Source organism: Protopterus annectens, chromosome 5.part0, assembly GCF_019279795.1.
Source record: "Protopterus annectens isolate FY-2018-M chromosome 5.part0, PAN1.0, whole genome shotgun sequence".
Taxonomy (NCBI): domain Eukaryota; kingdom Metazoa; phylum Chordata; order Ceratodontiformes; family Protopteridae; genus Protopterus; species Protopterus annectens.
The window spans coordinates 955,932,790-955,960,346 of NC_056735.1; the positions used below are offsets into that span (position 1 = coordinate 955,932,790).

General features: G+C 35.6%; 1 protein-coding gene across 1 annotated transcript in view; it reads left to right on the forward strand.

Annotated features, from left to right (window-relative positions):
- ARHGAP20 (Rho GTPase activating protein 20) overlaps positions 1–27,557 on the forward strand; it is a 781,419-nt gene that overhangs the window by 534,694 nt on the left and 219,168 nt on the right. The window contains exon 5 of the mRNA XM_044072727.1: positions 24,595–24,636. Coding sequence (XP_043928662.1) covers positions 24,595–24,636 — 42 coding nt within the window. The remainder of the gene's footprint in view (positions 1–24,594; positions 24,637–27,557) is intronic.

Genomic DNA, 27,557 nt, shown 5'->3' on the forward strand with positions numbered 1-27,557 from the left:
TGTATTCATTTTTCAGTCTTACATGTGTTATTTAGCATTTTTACCAGGTGTTAGTGGCTACCTTTCCAATATACATCTAATGTACACTTCTGAGGTATTTTGAAATGTATTTTCAATGTATTTTCTAATGATTTTCTTATATTATTCCAAGCTAGGTCTTTTATTTAATGTAATTAATGTTAATTGACCGTGTGATAGAGTTCATTAGATTTACATTCTGGGAGAGTGTATATAAGGTCTTGCATTCAGTATTGTCTTGTCTTGTCTGAAGAAATACAGGTACTATCCTGTACGAAAGCACTTACTTTATTTGTGAATAAATCATTCTTTTTGGGGTGTATCCAGGCCGTGTTCATACTTTTTTGTTATTTTCCAAGTTTGTTTTGTGTTTTCATAGTATCATGCAGGATTTAGCCCAAGATAATGGGATTGCTGGTTAATAAGGATAAACTATCACAGTCCATGGAAAGTCTGAACCAATGACAGGTGGTATGGCAACGTATAGAGGGATTCCTATCAGCACACTGAAACCTTGTTTCAATAAATGCAGAAATGCATATGTGTTCATGGGCATTTAATGTAAAAATGTACTAGGCGAGCAATCATGAGGATCAAAAGATGACGTATACACCTTTAAGGAGACACACTTAAAAGTTCATGCCTCCCTTTTCAAGCACTTAATAGTATTTACCTGCCAGATCAAGCAGGGCTATACATGACAAATCTGATGTAAATTTGTATCTACCCATCTAATCATCATGACTAGCCTTCAGGGTAGTCAAAGTAGTATTTTGTTTGACCTGTAGTGGTAACATATTCTATTATCTGGGAATACGTTGAGTTAGGACCCTATCTTTTCAGTGTGTCTTGTTTATTTTTGGTGTAGATTTACATGTCTAGTGCAGGTGTTTGTTGAGTCGTTGGCTGGTTTTGCAAAGAAAGAGAAGATCATATTGGACTGGGTCTTTCTTGGCTTGAAAAACAAGACACACCTCACCTCAGAACAGCCTGTAGAGTACAGAGTATAATGAGAGTTGTGTTAATCTGTCAGGAAAGTTGAAATATTTAAGTGCTTTGATTTTCTTAGTAAGGTATCTTTGAGGCCTTTCTAGTTGAGCACTGTTCTTCAGTTTATACATACCAAAGTGGGCATTGTATTCAGTGATGGGTTTGATAAGGGAAGAGTACAGTGGTAAGATGTCTTTTTTGGATGTTGAACACGTACTCTTAGTAATTAACTGCGCCAGATAGAGGGATTTCCTGACTATGGTAGAAACACAGTGAACAAATGAGAGAGAATGGCCCATATAAGTACTCAAGTCTTTTATGACTGTGTCTGTCTGAAGAGAAGTGCCTTTTAAACATATAAGGTGGAACCAGCTTTTTAACAAATGTTACTATGATGCACTTTTCTGAATTTAACGTCCGATTATTCTGAGAACACCAGGTATGTTCATATTCTAGCCCTTACTGGAATTGTTCAGTATCAGTGGATAAATGGATAGCAGTGCCCAGCTTGCAGGTATCAGTAAATGTGGCCAACACCACACTTCTGGAATATAAGACTGGATATCTGCAAAATAAATGACAAAAAAGAAAGGTCCCAGCACTGATCTCTGTGGTACCCCACTAATTCTTGCAATCCAATGGAAAACATAGGAGTTTACATTTAGTGTGTATTTTTTTAATAATATCAACATGGCTGGATAGTGTCAAAAGCCTTGGCCCAACTGGGATAAGCAGTGAGTGCCAAATTCTGCCACTTTTTACTTATACATCTGTCATTGAGTAGCTTGCCACCTTAATGTAAGCCAGATTGGAATTTGCTACGTCAATATATCCAGAAGATAGACTGTGCCTAAAAAGACAATATGGAGACAACAGATGTTATTGCCAATATATAGAAGCCATGAGGATATAGGAGAGAGGAGTAGAACATCTCTGGTGAATAAGGCTAGCGTGTCAACATTCAACTCAGAATGTGACACATACTTGTTCCCCTTAGAACTGTACCACATCACAAGCAAATTGTCACAGTCAAATATTTTAATGTTGAACTAAGCATCATTCTTGAAGATGGCAAGATACTGTTCAGGTCCAGTGTCTTTTCGGCCTTGGACACAGGCATGGAGAACTCAGTCATGACTTTCATCATGTCTAGTAGTTCATCTAAGATCAGTCAATACCAACATGGTCAACCACAAAGTCATATTCATATTTTGAAAAGTGCTGAGGCATAAGGGCCTTTGTCATACTACAAACAAACCCTGATGCTGGAGAGAAAATTAACTGTAAACCTGTTCTTATCCATCTTGTTGAAAGAAATATCAGTGTGACAGACAACAGAGTCACCAATAACTAGAATATTGTTGTGGGGTATAGGTTCCTAAAACCTTATGGGTATAAGCACATAGCCAGGGCGATTCTTCTGAAGGTGGGTGAAGAGAGGAAAGGTCAGTCCTGTAAAGGGAATGTTTCTTTGTGGCTGAGGCTTATTAATACTGTGTGTAGAAGACTTAGGTAATACGTTCTTTAAAACCTCTGCTTAACTAGGTTTAATGTTGGGGTGTTGTGATGCAGAAGTATGAAGAACCTTGCCTCCAGTAAATATTTTTGGTGTTTGATAACAGGAAAAGGTTATTGGTAAACATGAGGCAATTGCTACACTGCCCCAACACCCAAGTGCTAATTGGTTGGTCATAGAAGGGGCAGAGCTGACTGTGGTACCATAGTGCCGGTGACAGGTAAGTGGACAAAATGGAGATGAAGTTACCTAAATAAGTAAGTGAAGAGAGGGAGAATGGTGGTAAAAAACAAGGGATGAGCAAGTAAAATGATGGTAGTGGTATATGTTTATTGTTAAAAATCTGTTAGGGGATGTATACAATATACACACTGTAGCACACTGTAAAACCCCACAGTACCACACTGCATATTACTCATTTTACCACAGAAAGTAATTGCACTCTCCACATGCTCTAAATTAACAGGGATTGTCAACACCACAAAAATAATGAGTCTGAAAGAATGATATTATTTATGTATGTATTTATTTATTTGCATTTTTTTATTTAGATAGATATTTTAATATTTAGAATATGGTGTAACAAGATAATGAATCCTGACGACAGATGAACAAATAATAGTCTTACTGAAGTAGACTGTGGGAACTTACAGCTTACCGAGAGTGTCTAAGGGTACTTATCCATTGTATCACACTCAACTACATATCATGCCATACTGTAGAAGACCCAGTTTTGTTTGTTGAGAATTCCAATGAATATCTGAATGTTACAGTCACTGCAATTTTGATGAACTCATGATGTGTTTATTTTATTTAAATGAAATGGCTTCTACTGGTTGTCATTTAATAACTTGTTAGGTAAGTAATTTGGCACAAACACACTGGTTCCCATGTGTCTTCTCTTAATCAGTGATTATGTAGAATACTGGAGTTTGTATAACTGTGATTTCAGAATATCACATGACATTGTTGTATACAAGATGTAGTGAACTTCATTATCACTGGCTCGTGCACTGCAGTGCTGTCAGAGCTACAGTAAGAAACAGGGTCTCGACAGTAAAAGAAATTACTACTTTGAAGGAGAGTAAGTTCTAGATTATTTCATTAGTTCCATTTGGGAGGGGACTGTCACCTACATTAGCCCCCAAAAAAGTTTTTTTTTTTTGTTAAGATAGGTAGTAGGAAGTTAAGACCCAGCAGCCTTCCTTGCAAAAACAGTTCACCTAAAAGTCACCCAAATCTTTTTAGATGACTACAATTGCAACAGTCATCAAACAACTTTCTGAGAGTTACACTGATGAGGCCCAGTGTTCTACATTAACACGTCATTGTCCTCCTGTTTAGACCAAACTGTATTTTTGCTGTATCGGTAGCATGGGCCAGATTCCTAAAGTTGTAGTAAAGCATATTAAACCCTAAATGCTTGTTGAGCATTATTTTCTGTTTTTACTAGTTTTTATTTTTCATTTGATTTGTTCTAGCAGCCTGATTCTCTTCTGCTGTTGTCATATCTAATTTAAGTGGCTCTGTTTCCATCTATCATATTCCATGTACACCATCCCTTTTGGTTCATGTGTGTCTTCTTTCATAGAGGTAGCCTTTGCTGAGTATTCTTTTTTTTTTCCCCTGGAATAGTTGCTTGCTGTTTTGTGGCTTCAGACACCTGAATGCATTGATAGGTGAGATCTAGATGTAGAAAACACAACTACTGCACAGAGTATAATGTGTTCAGCTACTGCCTGAGATTTTATAATTAACAGATTAGGAGCTCTGTTTTCTGGTTTGGATGGAACACTATGCCACTTTTTATTCATCTGTTAACTGAGTAAGTGACTTGGTCTTCAAACCCTGTTTTTAGCCTTGAGCTGGATTACAAGATAAATGGTAGCCATCAACTAGCAGGATTTAGGAAGTGGGATGAAACCTATACAGACATGAGGAGAACATCCAAATGCCATATAAACAGCCACCATTAACGAGTACTTAACCACAGACCATGGAGTTCTGAGGCAGAGAGCTTAGCCACTAAGTCACCATGCAGTGATTTGTTTTACTAACAGTCAAACTCTTCACTTCATATCTTTTCTGTAGCCCCCTTACCATTTCACTTGCATTTCAGCTCTGCGGTTTTCATTCACCCTATATACTGCTGGCATAGTACTGGAATCAGAGCATATGGCAAAGACAGAGTGTAGAAAATATAATATGAATGTATGTTCCAGGCCTGGAGTTTCTAAAATGCTGATTTTAACATTTGTGTATTGACTCTGTATTTATGGAATGTAGAGCAGTCATTAACGCAGACGGTTTATTCCATTCCCTGAGTGCGATTACTCAGTGGTTTGTATCATGGTGCCCTGTGCTTCTTATTCACAACTATTATTGCACTGTGACTGCAAATATTAAAAGCTACTAGGTACCCTGAGAATGGTTTATAGTGCCATGCACGAATTATGACCTCATTTTCCCTAAGGTAACATGTGAAAGGATTTATATTCTGCTTCAGAATTAACAAATTCTGTATATACATATAGTTTAAAATATGAAAATTCTGGGATATATATAGAAACATATTTTCCTGTACATTGTTTTAAAGAATGATATCTGTAATCAATGCATTTTAAAGAAAATAAAATCATTTGGAAAATTAAGTGATCTTGCAGTAAAGACTGTTTTCAATGAAACAACCATTTATCTGGATTTTCAGCAAGTCCTTTGTCAAATCTGGAGTAACAGACTTCATTTCTGTGAGTCATATTGACGAGCAACAGACTTAGGGAGAAATACTTAGTAATTTTTGCTCATAAAGCCACATACACCTTTACTAAAATGTGTCACAAGAGGAAATTTGTACTAGAGGCCAACCATGAGAACTAACATCACTCCAGAAAGCATATAGATGCAGTGGTGGTGCAATTCATTACAGTACAAAATGCTGACCCTGCAGCTCCAAAAATGTATTGAAAGAGGCTTGAAATAATATAGTTTAGTACCCACTGTAAATGTTTTGAAAATTAAGTGCAGTGTTCTTTTAATATGGTGGCCAATATTAGGTCCATAAACAGAGTCCTGGGTGGACTGGGGGTATGGAGACTTCAAATAATTATCCCATGCTTTTACTCCATAACATCCACTTTATTATTTTAACCCTTCCACATTAAAAGAGCAAGAAATTAATAATCAGCCTTCAATATACCTCTCTCATAATTAAGCATTCTAGATGTTTTGGGGATGAAATTGACTAATAGCCTTTCTGTGAAACTCTGTCTTTGTAATATGAAGCATTTTAAGATGTAAAATATGTAACAGCTCAAATATCAAATGAAACATACTCACCTCTTCATACTAAGACATTAAGTGCGTGATGCATTCATACATGATGATTCAGTATTTATGTTTTATTTGTTCACCAAAGTAGAAATGTTAGCAAATGTTAGATGTCGCACTGTGGGCAAGTAGAAATGTATTTAAGTACTTTTGAGAACCGTTTATCTCACAGCATTATTCATAACATTCCCACACTCCCACAGTCCTTCAGTTGTTACCTTATGTAATTGCTCAGAAGTAAAACTATTTCAGTATTTTACAGGCTTTGTCTCACTCTCACAATTCCCATAGAAATTATTTTTCTTCACCCATTTGTTGCTTTATTTTTCTTCTAATCTGTGATAGTTAATATTTCAAAATCATACCATTATTAATTATTAATTAATATCACTAGAGGAACACTTTCCCCAGAATCATGTTTCTCCTTAATGCTAATATATCCCTCAAATCACTCTCAGGTTTTCAGACGCTTCTGGTCTCATTTTTAAAAAACTTACAGATTTTTTTTTTGGAATCTCCACTGCATGTTGCACATACACCCACCACACTAAATCAAATCCATCCTAGTGAGGGGCTTTGCCCCCAAATCCCCCAACTATATATACCAACTCAGAGATCACACTATAGTGGGGAAAAGGGCGAAGTTATGGTGGCAGTCCAGTGCTTCCTAACCCTGGGAAAAAGTCCCAAGGTTTGCTGAAATAAATTTCAGTTTTCAGAGTTTGATGAATACGTATTTGATGAATACGTATTTCGATTAAATGATATAGACCTGTTTTTCAATTTCCTATACGTACAGGTAGAGACATCTTTAGAGTTTTGAGGCCCCAGCAGGGTTAATGGAATTGAGAATCTATAGGGGCCTTAGAATGTCTAATGCAGGCTGGTGGTATATAAGTAGGAGGTCCATCCCTCAGGTGCTGACCTGGCTTCTTAACAGCCAAAGTGCCAGAGTGCTGGCCAGTGTAGTATGGACAGTAGAGGCCTATTCTGGGAGTTAGACAAGAGATTTGTTATTGCTACATCATATATATATATATATATATATATATATATATATATATATATGTGTGTGTGTGTGTGTGTGTGTGTGTGTGTGTGTGTGTGTGTGTGTGGGTGTATAGGAGATGGAATCAAGTGATTCAGAGGGACGATGTCAGATGTTGGCATTTTGGCCATAAATGGAAGCATGCATACTTGTACAACAGGTCTAAAATCGTACCATTGCCTGGGTCAGGCATTGTAACAGTAGGTGGAGTAAACCAAAGAAAGCCTGGGGGTGTATGTTGCTTAGCTGTTACCCTTTGATGGAATAATTAGGCAGTGATGGTTGGGGGTGTTGAAGTGGGGTACTAATGTTAGTAGGGAGAAAACAAAAAAATTAATACTAAATCCTCCCCACATATGCACTTGCCGCAGTTGAACATATTCATGGGTCTCGGCAGAACTAAAAAGCAGAAATGTCCCCATTACCAAAACAGGAAGCAACAAGGCAAGAGAGGAATCTATCAGAGGTAGACTCACCTATTGAGATTAACAAGGTCATTGAAGGAAGAGAGGTTTAAACAGTTCAGAAGCCTACTAGTTAGATGTGTAGAAGCAGTAAATCCCATCAGGATTAATAAAGGGGAAGGGCAGCAACAGTCAAAGAATTGGAAGGCCCCTTGAAGGGTTAACAGAATCAGGGGGTCAGTGCTTGATTAACAAAACTGGACAACCACACAACTGCAAGAGGTAGCCAAGATGTACAGAATGTATAAAAAAAATCTTAGTGGATGCCTTGCTGTGAAAAAATAATGCATCAAGGTGAGTTTATTGCTTAGAGATAATGAGGCACTTATGGTGCCTTATGTAGTGGTAGTGTTGTAAGAAGAGTTTTTAAAATAAGGTGCAGAGTTAGGGTCAGGGACATGGTTAGGATTAGCATGCATTAGCAAGCTGGTGTAGGGAGGCTATTTTTCCCAATGTCTGGTCTCTATTCATGTTCTAATACAGCTTTATATATATTTTAATCTCCTTATTTCCTTTCCTAGCAGGTCATTTTTGATTAATTCCAGCCAGATGATTCTTTACTGCTGCTTTACATGCCACAGTAACTTTCTTTTTCTTACATAGATTATTTTCTTTAAAGTGCTACTGATAGATTATTTTGTATTTCTGCTGCCAAATAGGAGATGGTATAGTACCTCTGTGTTCATTTCACACATGGAACATCCTTTGTTCTTGCAAATTTTATTTTATGTACCAGTACTGCAAAGTATGTTTTATTTTATGGAGCATTATTGCTGAAGTCTGATTAAGATGTCCCTGTCCTGTCATGCCCGGTAAAATGTCAAGTATTTTCCTTTTCCATGTGCCAGTAAATGTTTACCACATTATACAGAAATAGCTTTCATTCTTTCTTTACTTGGCCTATTTCTTAGGTAGTCCATAGCATCCTCAAGTCAAGAATAACCCTCTGGAGCTCTGGAGTGGATTTTTAATTGCCACACAGCATAACCCCCCCCCCCCCCAAGGAACTTGTGTCTGTATGCCCTTAATCACCAGTTCTCATCTACAAACATACGTTTTAAGAGTTTTTGTCATGTTAATGTAGGGGATGACAGATCAGTTGCAATCACTTGCAAAGTATTATTTATATTTGTTTATTTATTTATTTGTCTTTGTTTACTGGGAAAGTCTGACTGGGTAATACCTATTTTCAGCAGAGGCGCACGGAGAAAAGCTCCATTTGGTTTGTATTGTACTAAGTTTCAATTAAACACAGATTAGTTACATTTCTATTTACATTTATACACAAACATTCGTTACATTTATACAGTGTAAGATTTTACATTGGTGGAAGTTACTAAAGAGAAAGTCCACGTGCGTGGATTGTACAGAGTATCATATGGTGAACAAAAAAATCTCAACCTTGAGATGAGTATGTCCAGGACCAGAATTAGTTAAGATGCTGTTTAAGCAGTGGTTTAAAACCGTTCAGTTTGTTGGAGAGTTTTATTTATATAGGATACTATTCTAGAGTTAAGCAATTTATTGGGAGTAGAGCAAGTCTCCTGCAACATTATTTGACTTATTTGTAAGTAGTAAGAATTTGTTACTAGAGCAGAGGTCCCTTGCTGGACAATAGGTCAGTAATAACTTATGTAGTGCAGGGCATTTTTCTGGATGATGAATGAGTTTGTGTGCTGTAGTTTGTTGTGAGTATGTTAGGTAATTTTGTAGTTCAAGCCCATTTAATTGCTTTAATCTATGACAATGGCAAGTCCTATGAGGAAGATTGGTGGCAAATGTAGCTACTTTATTGTAACAGGAGGCAAGTTTCTTTCTTTGAGTATTGCTTATGTTTGTAAGGATAGCAGTGGTATATAAGAAGGTGATGGCTAGAGTTTTTCTTGCAGTATCTGTAAGGAATCCATTGATCTTATAAAGGACGCCTAGATTCTGGTGTGTAGATTTAATGGTGTGCAGTATATGGTGGTCATATGTGACATTGTGAACTATTATAACACCTAGAAGTTTACTGTGAGTTACAGTTTCAATAACAGTATTATTTGCTGGCTTTATGGTATAATTTGCTTTTGTTTTGGCAACTTTTTGAGGGAAAAAAACATTAACTTTGTTTTCTTGAGGTTGAGTAGGAGATTTGAATCTTTGAGCCAGGTTTTTACAGAGGGAAAAGATTTTGGGATAATGTCTTAGAGCTTATTTATTGTTGAGGCTGCATATATTAATGTTGACTCATCTGCATACTGAACTAAACTAACGTGGTGAGTGGAGGTGTGGAGGTCATTAATAAATATATTGAATAGGAGAAGACCCAGGATAGAGCCCCGAAGGACACCTGTAGTAACTGGTTGAAAGGATGATTAAATTCGTTGCCATTTAACAGCTTGTTGCCATTTAGATAGGTAACTAAGAAACCACAAGGATTATTGTGAAAGTCCTATTGAGGAGAGTTGAACAAGCAGTTGCTGGTGTGAGACAGTATCAAATGCCTTTGACAAGTCTAAGAACATGATGGACACAATCAGACCATTGTTTCTATGTTGGTTTATTATACTGGTAAAATGTAGAGCAGTAGTGATGCTGTGCTGGGGCCTAAAGTCATGTTGTGTTTCCTGAGAGCAGGTTATTTGAGGTTAGGTATTGCATCATATGTATGCATTTCTTTAATATTATGGAGAGGGGGAGAGAATCCCTATTGGTCTGTAGTTATTTTACACTGTAGATGTGCCACCTTTGTGCAGTTATATGATGTAAGATTTTTTCCACAGTGATGGGGCATATTCTTCTGATACGGACCTGTTAATTAATATGGACACAGGGAAGGCTATGACTACTGTGGCTATTTTTAGGTAGTCTGAAGATAATTGGTCTACAGCTACAGAAATAGTTTTTAGTTTAAGGATCAGCTTCCTCATGAGTGAGGTAGGTACTGGACTAAAAGTGAAGAGCTGTGGGTGGTTTTGACTGGACAGGGGGAGAGAGAGGGGGGAGATGTATTAGTGTCTAAGAGAGATAATATTGATTGTATAATGTATGAATTAAACTATTTAGGGACAGAGTCTGTCATATTGTATGTTTTTGGAGAGAACCAAAAGAAAAAACCAAACAGCACTACAGTAAAAAAGAGGGGACGGTATCACCAAAGCATACGAGGCAGCGTTATTTGTCTTATATGTGCCTTGCTTTTAAATAAACTACTGTTTGTTCAAAAGTGGACTACTATTTGAGAGCACCGCTTAGCTAACGTTATCTTGGACACTTCTGGTTCCATTTGAAGAACGCTGCCTCGTATGCTTTGGTGATACCGTCCCCTCTTTTTTACTGTAATGTTTTTGGAGAGGACATGGGGGGTCTTGCCAGGGTGGAGTAGTTTATTTAGTGAAGACCAAAAAGATTTTGGGTTGTTTTTATGTTTGTCTTGTAGGTTGGTATAGTATATTTGTTTATCCTGTTTGGCATGGAGTTTTGCAGGTTTCTAAGATGTCTAAATTGTTGAAAGGCATTTTTTTAATTTGGTTTTAAAAGAATAAATCAATTATAAAACAAACAGATTGCTATTTACATAAGTACACAGCTGATCAATACATCAAAGTTATACACATCAACAACGATTAATATTTTTTCAAGAAAGTCTTTAAGTTTAAGCCAAGATTTACATGAAAGTGTAATATTAAAAGTTCTCATCTTTATAGTATGCAATTCACTACTGCAAACAAATTTTGCCATACTAATAAATTAGCTAGAGGGGGGCAATTTTTAGTAATTACTTTTCTAGCTATAGCAAGAGTAGACCAAAGAAGAGGCATTTGGGTTTTTGGAATTATTTCAGGAATCAGAGCATTAAATAAAACTAAAGATTTAGAAGTATTACATCCATCTGAACATTGAACTTGAATGAAGTTATTAATTTCTTTCCAAAAAGGGGAGATGACTTTATATTCATATACTGTATACATCCAATCAGCTATTATTTCAGAATCATATTTCCAGCATTTAATTCTATTTGATTTATACATAACTATAATTTTGTTAGGAGTGAACAAAGCTCTGTGTAAGAATTTCCAAGCAAAAAAATTCCAGTATAATGAAGATGTAGTTTTATCTTGGGAGGGTTGGGTTGGGAGGGTGGCCTAATAGTTAAGGTGTTTGCCTTGCAAGCACAAGGTGCAGGGCTTGAGTCTCACAAGGGATAATTGGTTAGGCTTAAAATGGCTCGCAAGGGCAATTAGCTTAGTACTAATCTATGAACCTATGAACCTAGCTACAGATTTTAATATTATTTTCTTGTATTCTTCAGAGGAGTCTTCATTATTAATTTTTGAGGAGCAGTTACAGTAGGAATTATCTAAATAAGTGAAAGCTAACTTAATTTCATAAATTTAATGTATTACAAATGTGAATAATTTTTCATTGCATTATTATTGATATTTATTAAGAATTCCAATAACTTGGGGAACAATTTCTTATCTAGGTTAAACTTCTTATTAATCTCTGTGTTCACAAAGTCTCTTAATATTAATATAAAATTAACCAGTTCTCAGAATCTTGATTGTATTTGGACCTTTTCAATTTTCAACGGTATATATATATATATATATATATATATATATATATATATATATGGATTCACTTCATAATCTCGAAATACTGAAACATCGAATTTCACTATTTCAAAACTATGAAACCGAATCCAAAAAACACCGAAACTACAAAACCCCGAGCCCAAAACCATAAAATTCAAAACACTGAACAAACTGCATACACTACGCCATACATACATAACACCCACATCACAACATAAACAAACAAAAACTATACACATACACAACTCATACACATATAAGCAGGGGGGCAAAACCCCCTGCACCCCCATGGGGAGCTGCACTCCCAACACCCCCCTACTTGTATATACTAACTCCGACATCGCACAAACAGGAAACAAAAGCAAACTCACACACGCACATTCGCCAGTCTCTCACACACACATCAAACATATCAGCGCACTCAAACACACTCTAACCCCCACTCAAATCCCTTACAAAACACCTAGATCCACACACAGCACCGTGCACCATAAACACACAATCCCGGACATCACGTAACGTAAGGCCATAACCGCGAATTCGAGATATTCGAATTTGCGATTATGAACTTTTGCTATTTTAAACATTCGGGTTTTTAGTCTTGAGATACTGAAATTCGACATTTCAGTATTTCAAGATTATAAATGGCTCTCAAATATATGTATATATCAGTACCATTTAAGCATTGATGGCCAATAAATTAAGTTACTTTGTTGTTTCAATACCAGCATTTTGTTGAAGTTATGAGTTTCTAAGCAGTCATTTGTATATGCAATCGGAAACATAGAAAATATTTAGTCTTTAATACAGTGGTTAGAATATGTGAACATTTGGAAAGAGGAAATGATGTTAATTAAATAGGGAATTTGAGAAGATGTTGTAATTCCATGTACACAAAAATCTTTTAATAACCAGATAGAACTATTAGGGATTAATTGTTTGACTGGCTGTGATATATTTATTATTTACTAATAATACTTATTGATGTATTTGTTTCCATTTTGAATCATAAGATGAATTTACCCACAATGCTATAACTTTTACAGTTGTTAAAGTAGCATACAATTGAATATCAGGGAATCCTATTCCACCATTATCCCAACCTTTTCTGTGTGAATCAAAGGAAACTCTTGGTTTATTAGGATGCCAAAAATATAGAGTATTATTTATCTTCATCAATTTTTTGGTGGATATATTACTGAAGATTGTAAGACAAACAATATTTTAGGAAGAATTATTATCTTAATAGCATTAACTGTTCTTCCATTGAAAACTTAAAATTTATCAACAACCTGATGAAAGTTTTTTTGTATGATTTTTTTTTACAATTAGACATAATGGTTATACCAAGGCATTTCACTGGATTCCTGTTCCAATTGATGTTAGAATATTTTTGTATGAATTAAATTTTTTATTAATTAATAATGAACTTGTTTTATTAAGATTAAATCTTAAGTTTGAGATTTCTTCAAAATGACTTATAGAACTAATTATATTTTCTAATGAATTCTCTATATTTCCTATTGTTAGTAAAATATCATCAATAAAGACTTGAATCTTTAGTTCAAAATCTTCTTTTATTTTGATACCATTAATGCTCTTACTGAATCTAATACTATTAGCAAAGGGTTATATAGCTAATGCAAAAAGTAAAGGTGATATCGGACAGCCTTGCTCTGTGCCTTTTTGTAATTTAAAGGAATTAGAAAGAAAAGAGCCTATTTTAATATAAGCACAAGAGTAATTGTATAACTTAGAAATTAATGCAATTAGCTCAGGTGAGAAATTATACACGTTAAGTGTTTTAAACAGGTGCAACCAATTAACTCAGTCAAAACCCTTATCTAAATCGAGACTAATAATAGAAGGTTCTTTTTTATTTTTATTTGCATAGTCTATTAATGTCTGTATTCTTATTATATTATTGTGTACCTGTATTTAAAATAAACCTAGTTTGATCATTGTTAATTAGTTTTGGTATAAGTAGATTAATTCTGTTAGCTAAAATGGACATGAACATCTTATAGTCCACATTTAAAAGTGAAATTGGTCTGTATGATGAGCACTTTGTAGGATCCTTATCTTGTTTTAAAATAGGTGATATAAGGGAATATTTTCATGATGGGGGGATGGACTTGTTTTTATTTCTCCATAGACTTTATGTAATATTTTAACTGCATCATCTGGTAGTATTTTATATAGTTCTGGTATAAGACCATCTAATCCCAGTGTCTTATTGTTTAACTTTTTATTTGATCTTTTATTTCTGTTAAAGTGAATGGTCTAGCATTGTTTTATTTTTCACTTATTTTACTATTTATATTTTCCCCTTAGAAAAGTTTCACCAATATCATCATTATCTAGGTTATCTGTATTATTATTAACATTTTCATCAAATATTTTAAAACCCTCAGAAATACCTTTAATATCTTCTTTCTTTTTTATTATGTATGTGTGTTATAATTTCTATGATATAATTTGGTTTATTCATTTTCTTTTATCTAAGATCAAGTTTATGCAAGATTAAATTTCTTTGCCCTATTCTCGTTTTACTAATATACCAGCTTTTAACTCTTCAGTTTAAGTAAACCTTTAATGAATCCCCCAGAACAATTACAGATACTTCACCATTCATGTTTATTTCTAGGAAATGTTTGATCTCTTTACCATACCAGTCATTGAATCATTTTATTTTATTAATGTTTGCTCATAATCTCATGAGATACATTAAATTGTCAGTTTTAAAATAATATTAAAGATTATAGCATTATGGTCTGATATTGGGCATAAAACGTTTGAAACTTTTCTGATATGTGATAACAGATTGAGCCAAAAATGTTATCAATATTTGTTTGTGTTCAGTATCTATAAGTATAATGGGTAAATTTAAGTGAGTTTGTTTTCCTTAGCTCATGCATATGCTTTAATTCATTAGATTTACAAAATTTGTTAAGTGTTTGGTTGACGATGTGATTCTCAGCTTTCTGTCTGCAGTGGAATCTTTGTCAGATATAATTCTATTAAAATCACCAGCTACTATGACTTCACCTTTCATGTAATAATGTCTAAGTATTTTTTTGCATCTTTAACTCCAACCACTGGAATCCATTACAAGTTCACCAATGTATATAGTTTTCTGTTCCACTCAATTATAACAATGCTCAACATACCATTTTTATCAACATAGGTATATTTTACTTCAAACATTACTGGTGAGTTCTTCCATAAAATGAGGGTGCCTCTTCTTTTAGCTCGAAAGCCAGAACCTGCCAAAACCAAATAATTCTGTAATGAAAGTTTATTTACATCTTTATTAAGTAAATGAAGTTCACAGATGACTGCAAATAGGAGCCATAGTCAAGTCCCCAAATGATGTGGACATCCTACAGAAGGGCCTCACTGAGACAAATGACTGGTGTCAGAGCCATGGCCTCAAGCTCAATGCCAAAAAGTGCAGTGTCATCCCCTTTGGTAAAAACTCTGTACCCATGAACTACCACATAGGCAGCAATCTACTTAACACCGAATGCATGATAAGAGACCTTGGGACCCAGGTGTACAGTAGTCTCTCCTTTGATAGTCACATCGCCACAGTAGTCAGGAAGTCCTTCTACGTGGCACACCTCATCATAAAAGGTTCTCATCCAGGAAAAAGGAGGTCATTGTTCCCCTCTACTCATCACTCATTAGACCCATTATAGAGTACAACGCCCCTTTTGGAATGTACCTCACAAGACATCTGCAGCAGCTGGAAAGGCCACAGAACTACCTCACAAAAAGGATTACTAGCCTCAAACAAATGCCCTACACTGACCACCTCAAAAAACTCCAGCTTTACTCCATAGCATATTGCCTACTCCGAGGTGATCTCTGCTTAACATATAAAGCTATGTCAAACCCAGAGCTGTTGGACATGCTACACCTAAAGAAATCCCAATCCCTCCAAGCTACATGCTCTAGAGACCTAAACCTTGTCACCAGAATAAACAGGACACACTTGAGGGAAAGATTCCTGTCCCAGAGACTTCCTATACTCTGGAACAAGCTACCCATCTATGTCAAGCAATGTTCTTCATTAGCACTCTTCAAGAAAAATCTTGATGAGTGGATGGGAAATAGGAAATACACCTGGGGATCACTTCTGTGTCTCTGCTCAACAGTAGCACAGAAAAATAACTTTATTGGTGGCGTAAGCTATGGAACCTTGCTGGCTAGGCTTATGTAGGCCCTTGGGTTGATAGCCTAGTACCTACCTATGAGCCTATGTGTTTCTTATAGAAATCCTATTTGAGCTTTATGGAATTGCAAGTATTTGAACATACACTCCCTCTTTACTGAATTATTCAGTTGATTAATATTAATAGATATGCATTTAAAATCAGACAGTTATACAAGAGAGAGAAAAAAACACAGGTATAATGAAATCACATTTATATAAAGAACTTATTATATACTTTAATATGAAATCTTCAACTATGGACAAAACTTTTGAAACAAATAAAAAATTATCTAATGATATAACTTTAAAACATTCTACCACAGAATAACGTATTCCTAGTTTGTTGAAAAAACGCACAAACTACTTCTCAAACTCTCCATTAGACTAACAATGCTTAGCTCATGCTTCTGATTCACATTAATGTGTCTCATATTTTTAGTATGCATCATCTTAAAAAAAATCCCATCAGTGAATTATTATGAATAAGAAAAGTTAAACAGGTGGTCAAAATCTTTATTATAAGTTGCTCAAACTGAATATCTCTACAGTCATCTTTCCATGTACCTCACATTATCTACCTGGTCTACTATAGGAAGGAAGTCAGTTGTTGTTTTCACATTCATTAATTTATAGGTCCGATGATTGATATTTTTCTATTTTTTTTTACTATTAGTAAAGTTGTTCATAGGATCATAAGTTCAGAAATTAGTAGCAGGCTAACTGCCCTTGTAGGCCATTCCAAGCCCAGCCACTTACCCCATGTGAGAATCAAACCCTGCACTTTGTGCCTATAAGATGAACACCTTAACCACTATGCCAACCTCCCACCCGTATAGACATATTTATATTCTTTAACTGTATACATATTTATTTATTCTGATCTCTTTTTATTTTTGTTTGTATACTATGTTTTGTACTATTACTGTATTCCTAGGTGTTATATTTTAGCTATAATCCTAGTGCAGAATATATCATGTAGAAGAACATTTATATTTACTCTTATATATTTAATAGTCTCTAATCTAGTACTACTGGTAGAATCAGTCCTATGTTTTCCTTAAATTTAGTGTCTAACAGTATCTGAACAAACATCTGAAAAATCTTCCCTTTTAAGATTCAAACTTTCTATAAGAAATTGTTCTGAGATATTACGTTTTGTTATTAAAAAGAGATCATAACAAAGAAACACAATTCTAAGTTTTTATCAGAAGTGTCTTTCTATAGGCTATTATATAAATTATTCTTTTGGTATACTGCAAGCATTCAGAACTATTTAATAACTGGCAGTGGCTCAGAATGCAATTCACTATATTTTGCTTGTTATCTAACTTGTATTCATTGACATCCATCCATCCATCCATCCATCCATCCTCAACCCCTTTTTCCCATTTTACACATGGGGTTGGAGTGTCACTTCAACAGTGACAGTCATCTCAAGTCAGGTTTACAACACCGGGTGGATGGCCCTGCCATCTTAGCATATAATTCGAAATATTATGATTATTTACTTTTAGACAGGAAGAAGTAACCTGGACAGATCTTAGAAATTTTGGAACTCCCGTAGCATCATAAAAGTGCACATGACTCTAATTAACCTGCTTCAAGCTGGTCCTCATGACAAGGGTTTGCAAATGAACAATTTATCAGCTACAATTCACACAAAAACATTCACGAGTGAATCTAAGCTACCTGTATATCATACATCAATCCCTCAATCCCTTCCAAACCACTAAAAAAACAACCATTTCAAATTATGTCAATCACTAAAACGCTATTGTATTTAAAGAAATAACATTTAATGATTCAGTAAACAGTATTTGTATGAGATGTTTAATACAAAGCAGACTGTCATTTTTTAAAGGAGTTATAGCATATAAAGTTGCATTAAAAGAATAAGCCAGGTTCAACTTGTAAAAGTGTGAGTGTTACTCTAATTATTTAATATTATTCCAATAATAACTTTTATATATGTAAGAAGCTATATTTTTATACTTTGTTTATAACATAGCATGTCTTTCCAGGGTGCTATTGCATATTAAGTAAACTATCAGCAGCATACTACTGGACCATTTTAAGAACCCAGAATGTATGTTCCGTGGTGGTGCAGCGGTAGCGTTGTTGCCTCAGAGCAAGAGGGTCTCCCGTTCGATTCTCGGCTGGAGTGCGGGAAGTGCCTCCTGTGTGGAGTCTGCATGTCCTCCCCACGGTTGGGTAGGCATTCAAAAGACATGCATAAATGTGCGTGCCTTCATTGAAGGTTGAACGTCAAGCTGCCACCTCGGCGTTCGTGAAAATCTACTGCCAATCATTAGAGGGCCAGAGTTCCGCTGTGGCGACCCCTAACTGGGAAAAGCCGAAAGACAACAACAACAATGTAACTTAACATGCCTCTTTAATGTCATTTGTTGCATCTTGTATTATATTTAATAGTACATTACACAACTATGCCAGGATATCAGAAAGTGTGCCACCTAAACAAGTTCCGTCATGATACTGACTAACTTTTAATAAATTGAATAGTTTAACCTTTTAAACTTTAAATGAAAATAAGTGGCTTTAATTTCCTGTTTAGCTAAAAGACTCAATCTCTAACATTTTCAAAAAGGGAACTAATAACCAACTGAAGTAGGGAAATTTATTTATTTATTTATTTATTTACATTTGTTTACCGGGAAATTCCGACTGGACGCAAGTCCTTTTTCAGCAGATGCCTGGGGAGAAAAGCTCCACATCATGTACATGATAAATAGAGATACAAAGTTGTACAATAGTAAAGAACATTACAGGTTGTTGGCTTTAATACAATAACAATATATTGAATATCAACAGTATATACAGTAAATGTTGCAAGTTAAGATAGTATCTTGTCGTTTATAATATTAGTAACAAAGTTGTCAGACAAGATTTTAAAGTATGTAAAGACAACTAGCTTAACTAAATTATTTTCCTTGTAAAAAGTGGCATTCAGCACCTGTTCGTAATTATTTAAATACTTCATTAAATTAATAAGAATTCATAACCCTTAAATACATTGATTTTCATTTGTCCTTCAGTTTTTACTGTTTTTATCTTTTATTAAACAACCATCTCTTGTTGCATTTCTCTTCAAAGAAATTGACAGATTCCAGTCCATTTTTTCTAGGATTTTACTTTTCTATATAACATCCATTGCATCTTCCAAGGTGGTAAGAATCTTTCCTTCTGGAAAGTGAATCCTTATTTATGCTGGAAACAAGATTTGTGCTTCAATATTATTTTCTTTAAGCTTTTAACAAGTAGCTTGCATGCTTTTCTCTTTGACATTACTAATGTTGAATAATCATTGTCAAATCATACAGTCATCATCTTCTTTTGGCTGTTCCCGTTAGGGGTCGCCACAGCAGATCCCCTGTTTCCATTTCTTCCTGTCCTCTGCATCTTGCTCTGTCACACCAACCACCTGCATGTCCTCTCTCACTACATCCATAAACCTTATCTTAGGCCTTCCTCTTTTCCTGTTACCTGGTAGCTTCATCCTTAGCATCTTTTTCCCAATATACTCAGCATCCCTCCTCAGCACATGTCCAAACCAACGTAATTATGCCTCTCTGGCTTTGTCTCCGAACCTTCCAACTTGGGCCGACCCCCTAATATACTTATTCCTAATCCTGTCCACCCTTGTTACACCCAGTGCAAATCGTAACATCTTTAATTCTGCCACATCCAACTCAAACTCCTGCCTTTTTGTCAATGCCACTGTCTCCAACCCATATAACATAGCTGGTCTCACTACCCTCTTGTAGACCTTCCCTTTCACTCTTACAGGTACTCGTCTGTCACAAATCACTCCTGACACTCTTCTCCACCCACTCCATCCTGCCTGTACTCTCTTCTTCACCTCTCTTCCACACTCATCATTACTCTGAACTATTGACCTCAAGTATTTAAACTCATCCACCTTCGCCACCTCTACTCCATGCATCCTCACCATTCCTCTATCCTCCCTCTCATTCACACATATATTCTGTCTTATTCCTGCTGACCTTCATTCCTCTTCTCTCTAGAGCATATCTCCATCTCTCCAGGTCTCCTCCACCTGTTCCCTACTCTCACTACAGATCACAATGTCACCTGCAAACATCATAGTCCACGGGGACTCCTGTCTGATCTCGTCTGTCAACCTGTCCATCACCATTGCAAATAAAAAAGGGCTCAGAGCTGATCCTTGATGTAACCCCACCTCCACCTTAAATGCATTGTCAAATCATACAGTATTTTCTTTAATTTTAAATGGATAATTAGTCCATGTAGCTTGTAAGACTAAATCCTTATCTTGACTTGACTAAAACAATGAGCAAAAGGTCATACAGAAAAAACAATCGGTTAAAAAACAAAAAGAAAAATCTAGCAAAGCTAGACTTTCCATTGAGTGATTCCTTAAACCTCTTGCATTAGAGGTGACATGGGATATATGCAAATTACCCTTTAAGGACATCAGGTCTTTCATAGAAATTATGAATGTCCATGACTTTTTCTTTTAAGTGTATTTATGGACAAATTCAGGCCGATAAAGCCAAAGCTCACTAGCTGTAGACGTGCCTGTTTCTATCTTCTTATGGCATCACCAGCACAACATAAGTGGAATGCTTGGCTAGCATCTGCAAACACAGGGTTGTTGTACCCAACTGATATCCATAAACCTCAGGGTGACTGCAAAATATCCCAAATAACAAATTAAAACAATGAGTAAAAAGGTCATACAGAAAAACTAATTGGTTAAAAAACAAAAAGAAAAATCTAACAAAGCTAGACTTTCCAATGTGTGATTCCTTAAACTTCTTGTATTAGAGGTGAAATGGGATATATGCAAATTACCCTTTAAGGACATCAAGTGTTTCAGCTAAATGACAATTCTGAATGTCCATGACTTCTTCTTTTAAGTCTATTTATGGACAAATTTAGGCGTATAAAACCAAAGCAGGCTATCTGTGGACATGCATGTCTCTGCCTTCTTATGACATCATCAGCACAGCATAAGTGGAATGTTTGGCTGACATTTGGAAACACAGGGTTGTCATACTCAGCTGATATCCATAAACCTCAAGGTGACTGCAAAACACCCCAAACTAAAACAATGAGTAAAAATGTCACACAGAAAAAACAATCAGTTAAAAAACAAAAAAGAAAAATCTAGCAAAGCTAGACTTTCCACTGTGTGATTCCTTAAACCTCTTGACTTGAGAAAAATCTTACTATCACTGACCTTGGTGTAGGTGTTTTTTTTTTTTTTTTAAAGATGAGTTGGAAGGTAATGTGTATGTGCCCTTTCAATTCCAAAGGAAAAAGCTTCAGGCAGGCTCAAAGTTTTAGGCAGCCAGATATTAAGGAATTCAATCATACTGTCTCGCTTCTCCTTTTCAGGAATCCCATAAATCCTGATGTTATCCCTTCTAGATCTGTTCTTTAAATCTTCTATTTTTTCCTGGAATAAGTTGTTTTGTTTCAGAAGAACTTCAGTGTTATTCTCATTTTCAAGTAATCTATTAAAATCAGACATTGCCTCTTCTGTACTCAAGATTTGTCATAGTTGTTGTTTAAGAGATTCAATCAGCACTTCAACTTGTTTTTTACATTCCTCTTTAAAATTTTCGATTTTGCTTTCTAATTTATTTGTCTTTACAGACAGCGCATTGATGTTGTTTAGCATAGCCTGTAGCCTTTTTTCATTGTACTGTCCTGTACACTTGACTTATTGGCTCATTTTCAGACAATTAGTTATTTCTAGTTTTCTTGACAGGAAAAAGCAATTAAAAGAGTTTCAAACTTATTTTTGTAGTAAATCTTTCAACAGATTCTCACCTATAAATCTATCAAGTTTTGAAACATTCTTTTTGAGTTTTTTAGTAAAAATCCTGTCAGAGATGTTAAAATGAAGCAGAGCTAAAAACAGTGCTGCTAACTCCTCACCATCTTGACCACGCCCCCTCCACTGGAAGGCATTTTGAGTTCTATTTTTATACCAATTTTTCCAGGCTTTATTCATTTTTGTCATGATTTTTGTTGTTGTTTCCTTTGTCAGCCTAGGGTGGGTGGTTGGACTTAACTCTTTATTACATAGTAGTACAATATTATTTAAGAGCTGCAAGAATATGTTACTAAAGTGTTCTACAGCAGTAAATGAGAAAAAGTGCAATAAATAAATAAATAAATAAAAGTAAATGAGACCCAAAGTAAGGTCAGCTTCACTATTTGTATTTTTTTATGGGATGCTGGTTTTAAGAATTCCTCTGCCTCTTTCTAAATAATATATATTGAATAGCTGACATTGCTGACTTCCAGTTTCCAAATTTTAAATATTGTCTTTCATTGAATTATGACCCAAGTCATGCCTGAAAAGGTTCCTTAGCCCAACACACTTACTTGGCTAACAAATGTAAAATAAATATGTAAATAAGTAAATAAACAAATAAATAAATAATACATTTATAGGCCCATAGGTTCATATGTACTTAATAAGCTATTAATCTGTGAGCATGTTAAGAAGCCTAGTCTTACATTCCAATACTAATTTCTAGCTTTTATGTTTTGCATGTAAATAACTCAGAGATTAACCAAACAAGGATGTGTTGAGACATTTGCATTTTTCTCGTATTCATGAGGGACAGGGCTTCTAAAATTGGGTGAATTTGCAGTTACCTATTCATTCATCCAAGTTACATTTGAATAAAATTAGTACTTTGCTTTATGTGGAGTGGAAGACAGTTCCATAGATGTAGTATTCTCTTTGATATGTACATGTCCCTCCAACATGTTCTATTTATTTTGCAAAGCAGATTGAACTCTCTTGAGTGGGTGTTTACTATGCCACTGAACTTACGAATGTGTAATAGGTCTGTCAGAATAGAGTTTGTTAAAGCTCTATACACGAGGCGGAGGTTGCATCTTAGATAAGGTCATGATGTCATTAGAGGTAATGGCATTGATGTTCAATCAAATGGGAATGCAAATCTGAAGGCACATAGATGAAACTAAGCACAGATAAGACAGTGGTAATGGCAGCAAATTGGGGAAATCAGAAGAAGCTGAGAATAGAGATAGAAGGGAAGATAGTGGAACAGGTAAACAGCTTCAGGTATCTGTGATGGGTGGTTGAGGAGAAGGGTAGTCTGAATAAAGAGGTCAAAGCTAGAATCAGAGGGGCTGCAGCCAACTGGCATAGAGTATCAGGTGTAGTCTATGACAGAAGAATACCAAAGAAGCCAAAAGGTAAGGTGTACAAGACAGTAGTATGGCCAGTGCTACTTTTTGGTACAGAAACATGGGCAGTAAAGGCAGAACAGTTGAAGAGGCTAGAGGTGATGGAAATGAAGTGCCTGAGAAAGGTAGCAGGATGCACACTGTGGGACAGACAAAGAAATTAGGACATAAGAGCAGAAGGCAAATTAGCTCCAATTGCAGGTAAGATCAAAGAGAACATTTTACGGTGATTTGGGCACATGTGTAGAAAAGCAGAAGGCAATCTGGTGAGGAAGATTTGGAATAGACAGGAAGAAGGAAAGAGGAAGTGAGACGTCCAGCAAAGAGGTGGATGGATTGTGTGAAAGGAGATCTGTGACAGTCAGGCATGAGTGTTGAAGAAGGCAGGAATGTGGCACTGAATTGAGAGAGTTGGCAACAGTTAACATGATACCCCAATCCCATGTAGCAAAAAAATGGGAAAAAAAGGGCTGATGATGATGATGATTCAAACAAATTGGAATTCTGGACAGTTTTACAGTCAAAGGGACAAAGGTATGAAAAGCCACAGAGCCTGTTGATGTATACACAGTGATCAGGTGGATGTGATAAGATTCAAACTTAGGTTGCTTTAACTGTTACAGCATCTTGTATTATGCACCAGATACAGTTTGACTCAGCATAGTCCAAACAAACCAATTAATTCTACATTGTTATTCCAGTTTAGATGTAGCATCCTTAAAATTGTATAATTTCTTTGTAACAGTAATGCTGTTTGTCATCCTGTTATATTTGGTGGATGAGGCATAATGTGTTTGGTTTTCAAACATGTAAAAACATTTGCGTATTTGAAATTCTGTCTCCAAAGAATGGAATATAAATTCTTACAGGAGATCATAGTGAAAATATGATATGGCTGTTAGATAAATGATGTAACGTCTTGAGCCCTAGTTGTATACATTCTGTCTCCCTATCACAAGCCATAAGGGGAGCAAGACATACTGAGCAGTACAGCTGTATGACTCTTAATATGGTCCAGAAGGCAAGAAACAATGGAATGGATTGCCCCAATTGATACTATAAAGACAACAGTGGCTAACGATCACAGAAAAAGTAGCAAGGTACTTGAAAACCTCTAGAATAACAAATATATTGACTGCAAAGTATGCAAAATGCAAGATGGAAGCTAATTAATTTATTTGTTTTTTTCATTTCAGTTCTACAGAAGAGAAAGAAAAATGGCTGTCAGTTCTCCAAAGGTATGGACTTTTTTCCATTTGTCTGACACACAAATTGCATTTAATATTCACAGGTTTATACAGATAGCCACTCAGGTTGTTTCAGTAAAGCTTTATTTTAATTAGGAAGATAAGCAATGATCACATTTAACACTGCAGCCAATCCTTAAACATATTCTTATGTTGCCACTAACTTCATAATAAACAGGCTTAGGAACATTGTGGTTTCTTAGAAATTAGCTAGATTGATAAAGGTTCAGCAGTCAAAATGTATATCCTTTCACTCCAACCCTCTGCTCTTCAAACAGCACAGCAGCTGAGTGTTGGCAGAATGTTAGAAACGGTTTTGCTACAGAAAAAGATGAGCTTATTGGCTGCTTCTTATTCCACAGCCAAGTGTTTTGATAATTGTACCTTTCATTCCAGAGTCAATGCATTTTATTACTGATGTTAACTTCAAAACTTTAAAAATATAGACCAAAGATGAGAAGCACAAGGCCAAAAACAGACTTGTGGAAACCAGGTGAGCCAGGTGAGCCAGGGGCAAAGAAGAGCATCCATGTACAGGAGGCATGCAATAGTGGATTTCATGTGGTTTAGTATAAAGTCCTCTAGTATGTTGCAGTATAGAGTTGGGCAAGAGCATTGCTGAACATGTTTTAATACTGCACCTCAGGATTTTCAGTTTGGAAGATGATAAGGACAGATGAATTTCTGCAGGAAGTATAGATATAAAATCACATGACCAGAAAAATGATAAATACTACACACATATTCATTGCATATCAAATGATAGACTGTTTTGTGTTTATCAGTCATAATAAAGATAGTGGGAGGATTAGATAAGACTATTTTGGATAGAAAGAAAGCAGTTGATGTGTCTACATCCACTGGAAAGTAAAGTAAAAATCTGCTACTAATTATCTTATGTTCTTGATTTACCTGCAAGAAACTGTTTATCATTATCTTAAAGGAGAAACCGTAAACCTAGATTATACTAAGTAGTAGTTTAATACCAAATTATACACAGTGACAGAGAAACTATATCTCTTAGTAGTTTGAACTACCGGCTAAAGAAGAAGCAAATGAGGATGACCTTGAAAAGTACACTTTCTCATTGGTGAAATACTTTAGTTTGCATGCACATGGCTCTACCCTGGTTCCCAGCTTTTCATTTCATAATGACTATACAAGAAGAGATGTAATAGCAGCTAACCAAATGTGCAAGAGTTTCTCTTAGTTAGCTTATAATAAGATGATAGGAGACTTTGAACACCTGCAAAGTAAACTCATTTCACTGATAGTAGGGCAAAAGGAAATGGACTGGTATTTAACTGAGGATACCTTTTCAATTAGAAGTGAGTTCAGCATTTTTCTTACTATGTGGAAATAACCAAATGCAATTATATGCCATTTTACATAGCAATGTGCTGCAATAAAAAAAGTGCTTTGAAACTTGGAAGTGCTGCTTAGAACCAAAACTTCTAGGTGTAGCTATATCTCCCTGGTTAGATCACAGCTTAAGCACAAGTTGATTTTGTGATTTTATATATGATGGCAAGTGTACAACAGTAAGCAAGATGGCTTGTGTGCAAATACAAGCAAACTATACTTATTTTCTTTGATAGTGGAAGAAGCAGTGAGGATCTGTTGACTGAATAGTACAGGACAATGGATGAGCCAAGAGATAATATACCTGCTGTAATATGGATCAAAAACATACATGTGTGCATTATTACTATTAAGATAAGGTGGAATGTATAATAAAGATTGACTAAAGAAGAAAAAATTAAAGATGAGGAAAGAAAAAGTGCAAGTGACAATAAAAAAAAAACAGTAAGAATAAAGAAATTAAAAGAAAAGAAAAAAATGAGCAAGTTTGGAAAATGCAGAGTGCAAGAAGCCATTCTATATATTCTCAATTTCTGAGCTGTGTGGCTGGCTGCTATCTACCTGCAATCAAGTGAAGTACAAGCTGAGTTAAGTATACTTTGTTCTGCACTCACATTGTTATAGGTAGTACTGTATTTTATGTATTTGTTTCATTGAATATTAATTGAATATTGTGGTATCTCTGTCTCTTTGCAGTTAGCTTGCTAGAAGTTTAGCCACCTGGCTTCATTGGGAGTAGTTGTGTCACTTTCTTTGGTATTTAGTGTTCTACTCTTAGCCTAGAGGGTTTCTCCTTGCCTCATAAGTGTTAGTCACATATCTGTGTACTTATTTCTGCTCAATATCTGAGCTGTTTGGCTGGCTGCTATCTACCTGCAATCAGCTGAAGTACAAGCTGAGTTAATTATACTTTGTTCTGCACTCACATTGTTACAGATAGTACTGCATTTTATTTGCTTGTTTCATTCAATATTAATTGAGTACTGTGGTCTCTCTCTCTCTCTCTCTCTCTGCAGTTAGTTTGCCACCCTCTCTCCCTGTTCTTGTTGTGGTATTAATCTGGGTAGATTTGGAATTGCCAGCCCCTCCTGTAAATTTGTGTTTTGGACACTCCTCCTGGGCCCATTTCATTTGCTCACTCAACTGAGTACAGTGAGATCATATTTTGATTTTAGACACTCCTACCAGTCCTATCTCTTCAGCCATATCTACTGTGTACACCGAGGGCATTTGGGAAGGACAAACCCTGTAGTTTTTTAATCTTGCTCTAGTCCATTCCTCTCCACTAAAAAAAAAAAAAAACTATTTATACATTATTCAGCTGCTCTTACTGTAGCTGTCTTCTACCTTCTTTATTACCTTAGTTTACTGTTCTGTGTGCTCGTAAGTGCTCAAGTGCTCTTATTCTGAGCTTCTTACTGCTTCTTAGTAGCTTAATTAAATTTACATGCTATTCTAAGCATCTTAGTTTTGGTTTTAGCACTTGTGCTTCAGGCCAGTTATTTTACAGTTTGGGTTTTTGTGGACAAACCTTCATCAAACCCTGTTTT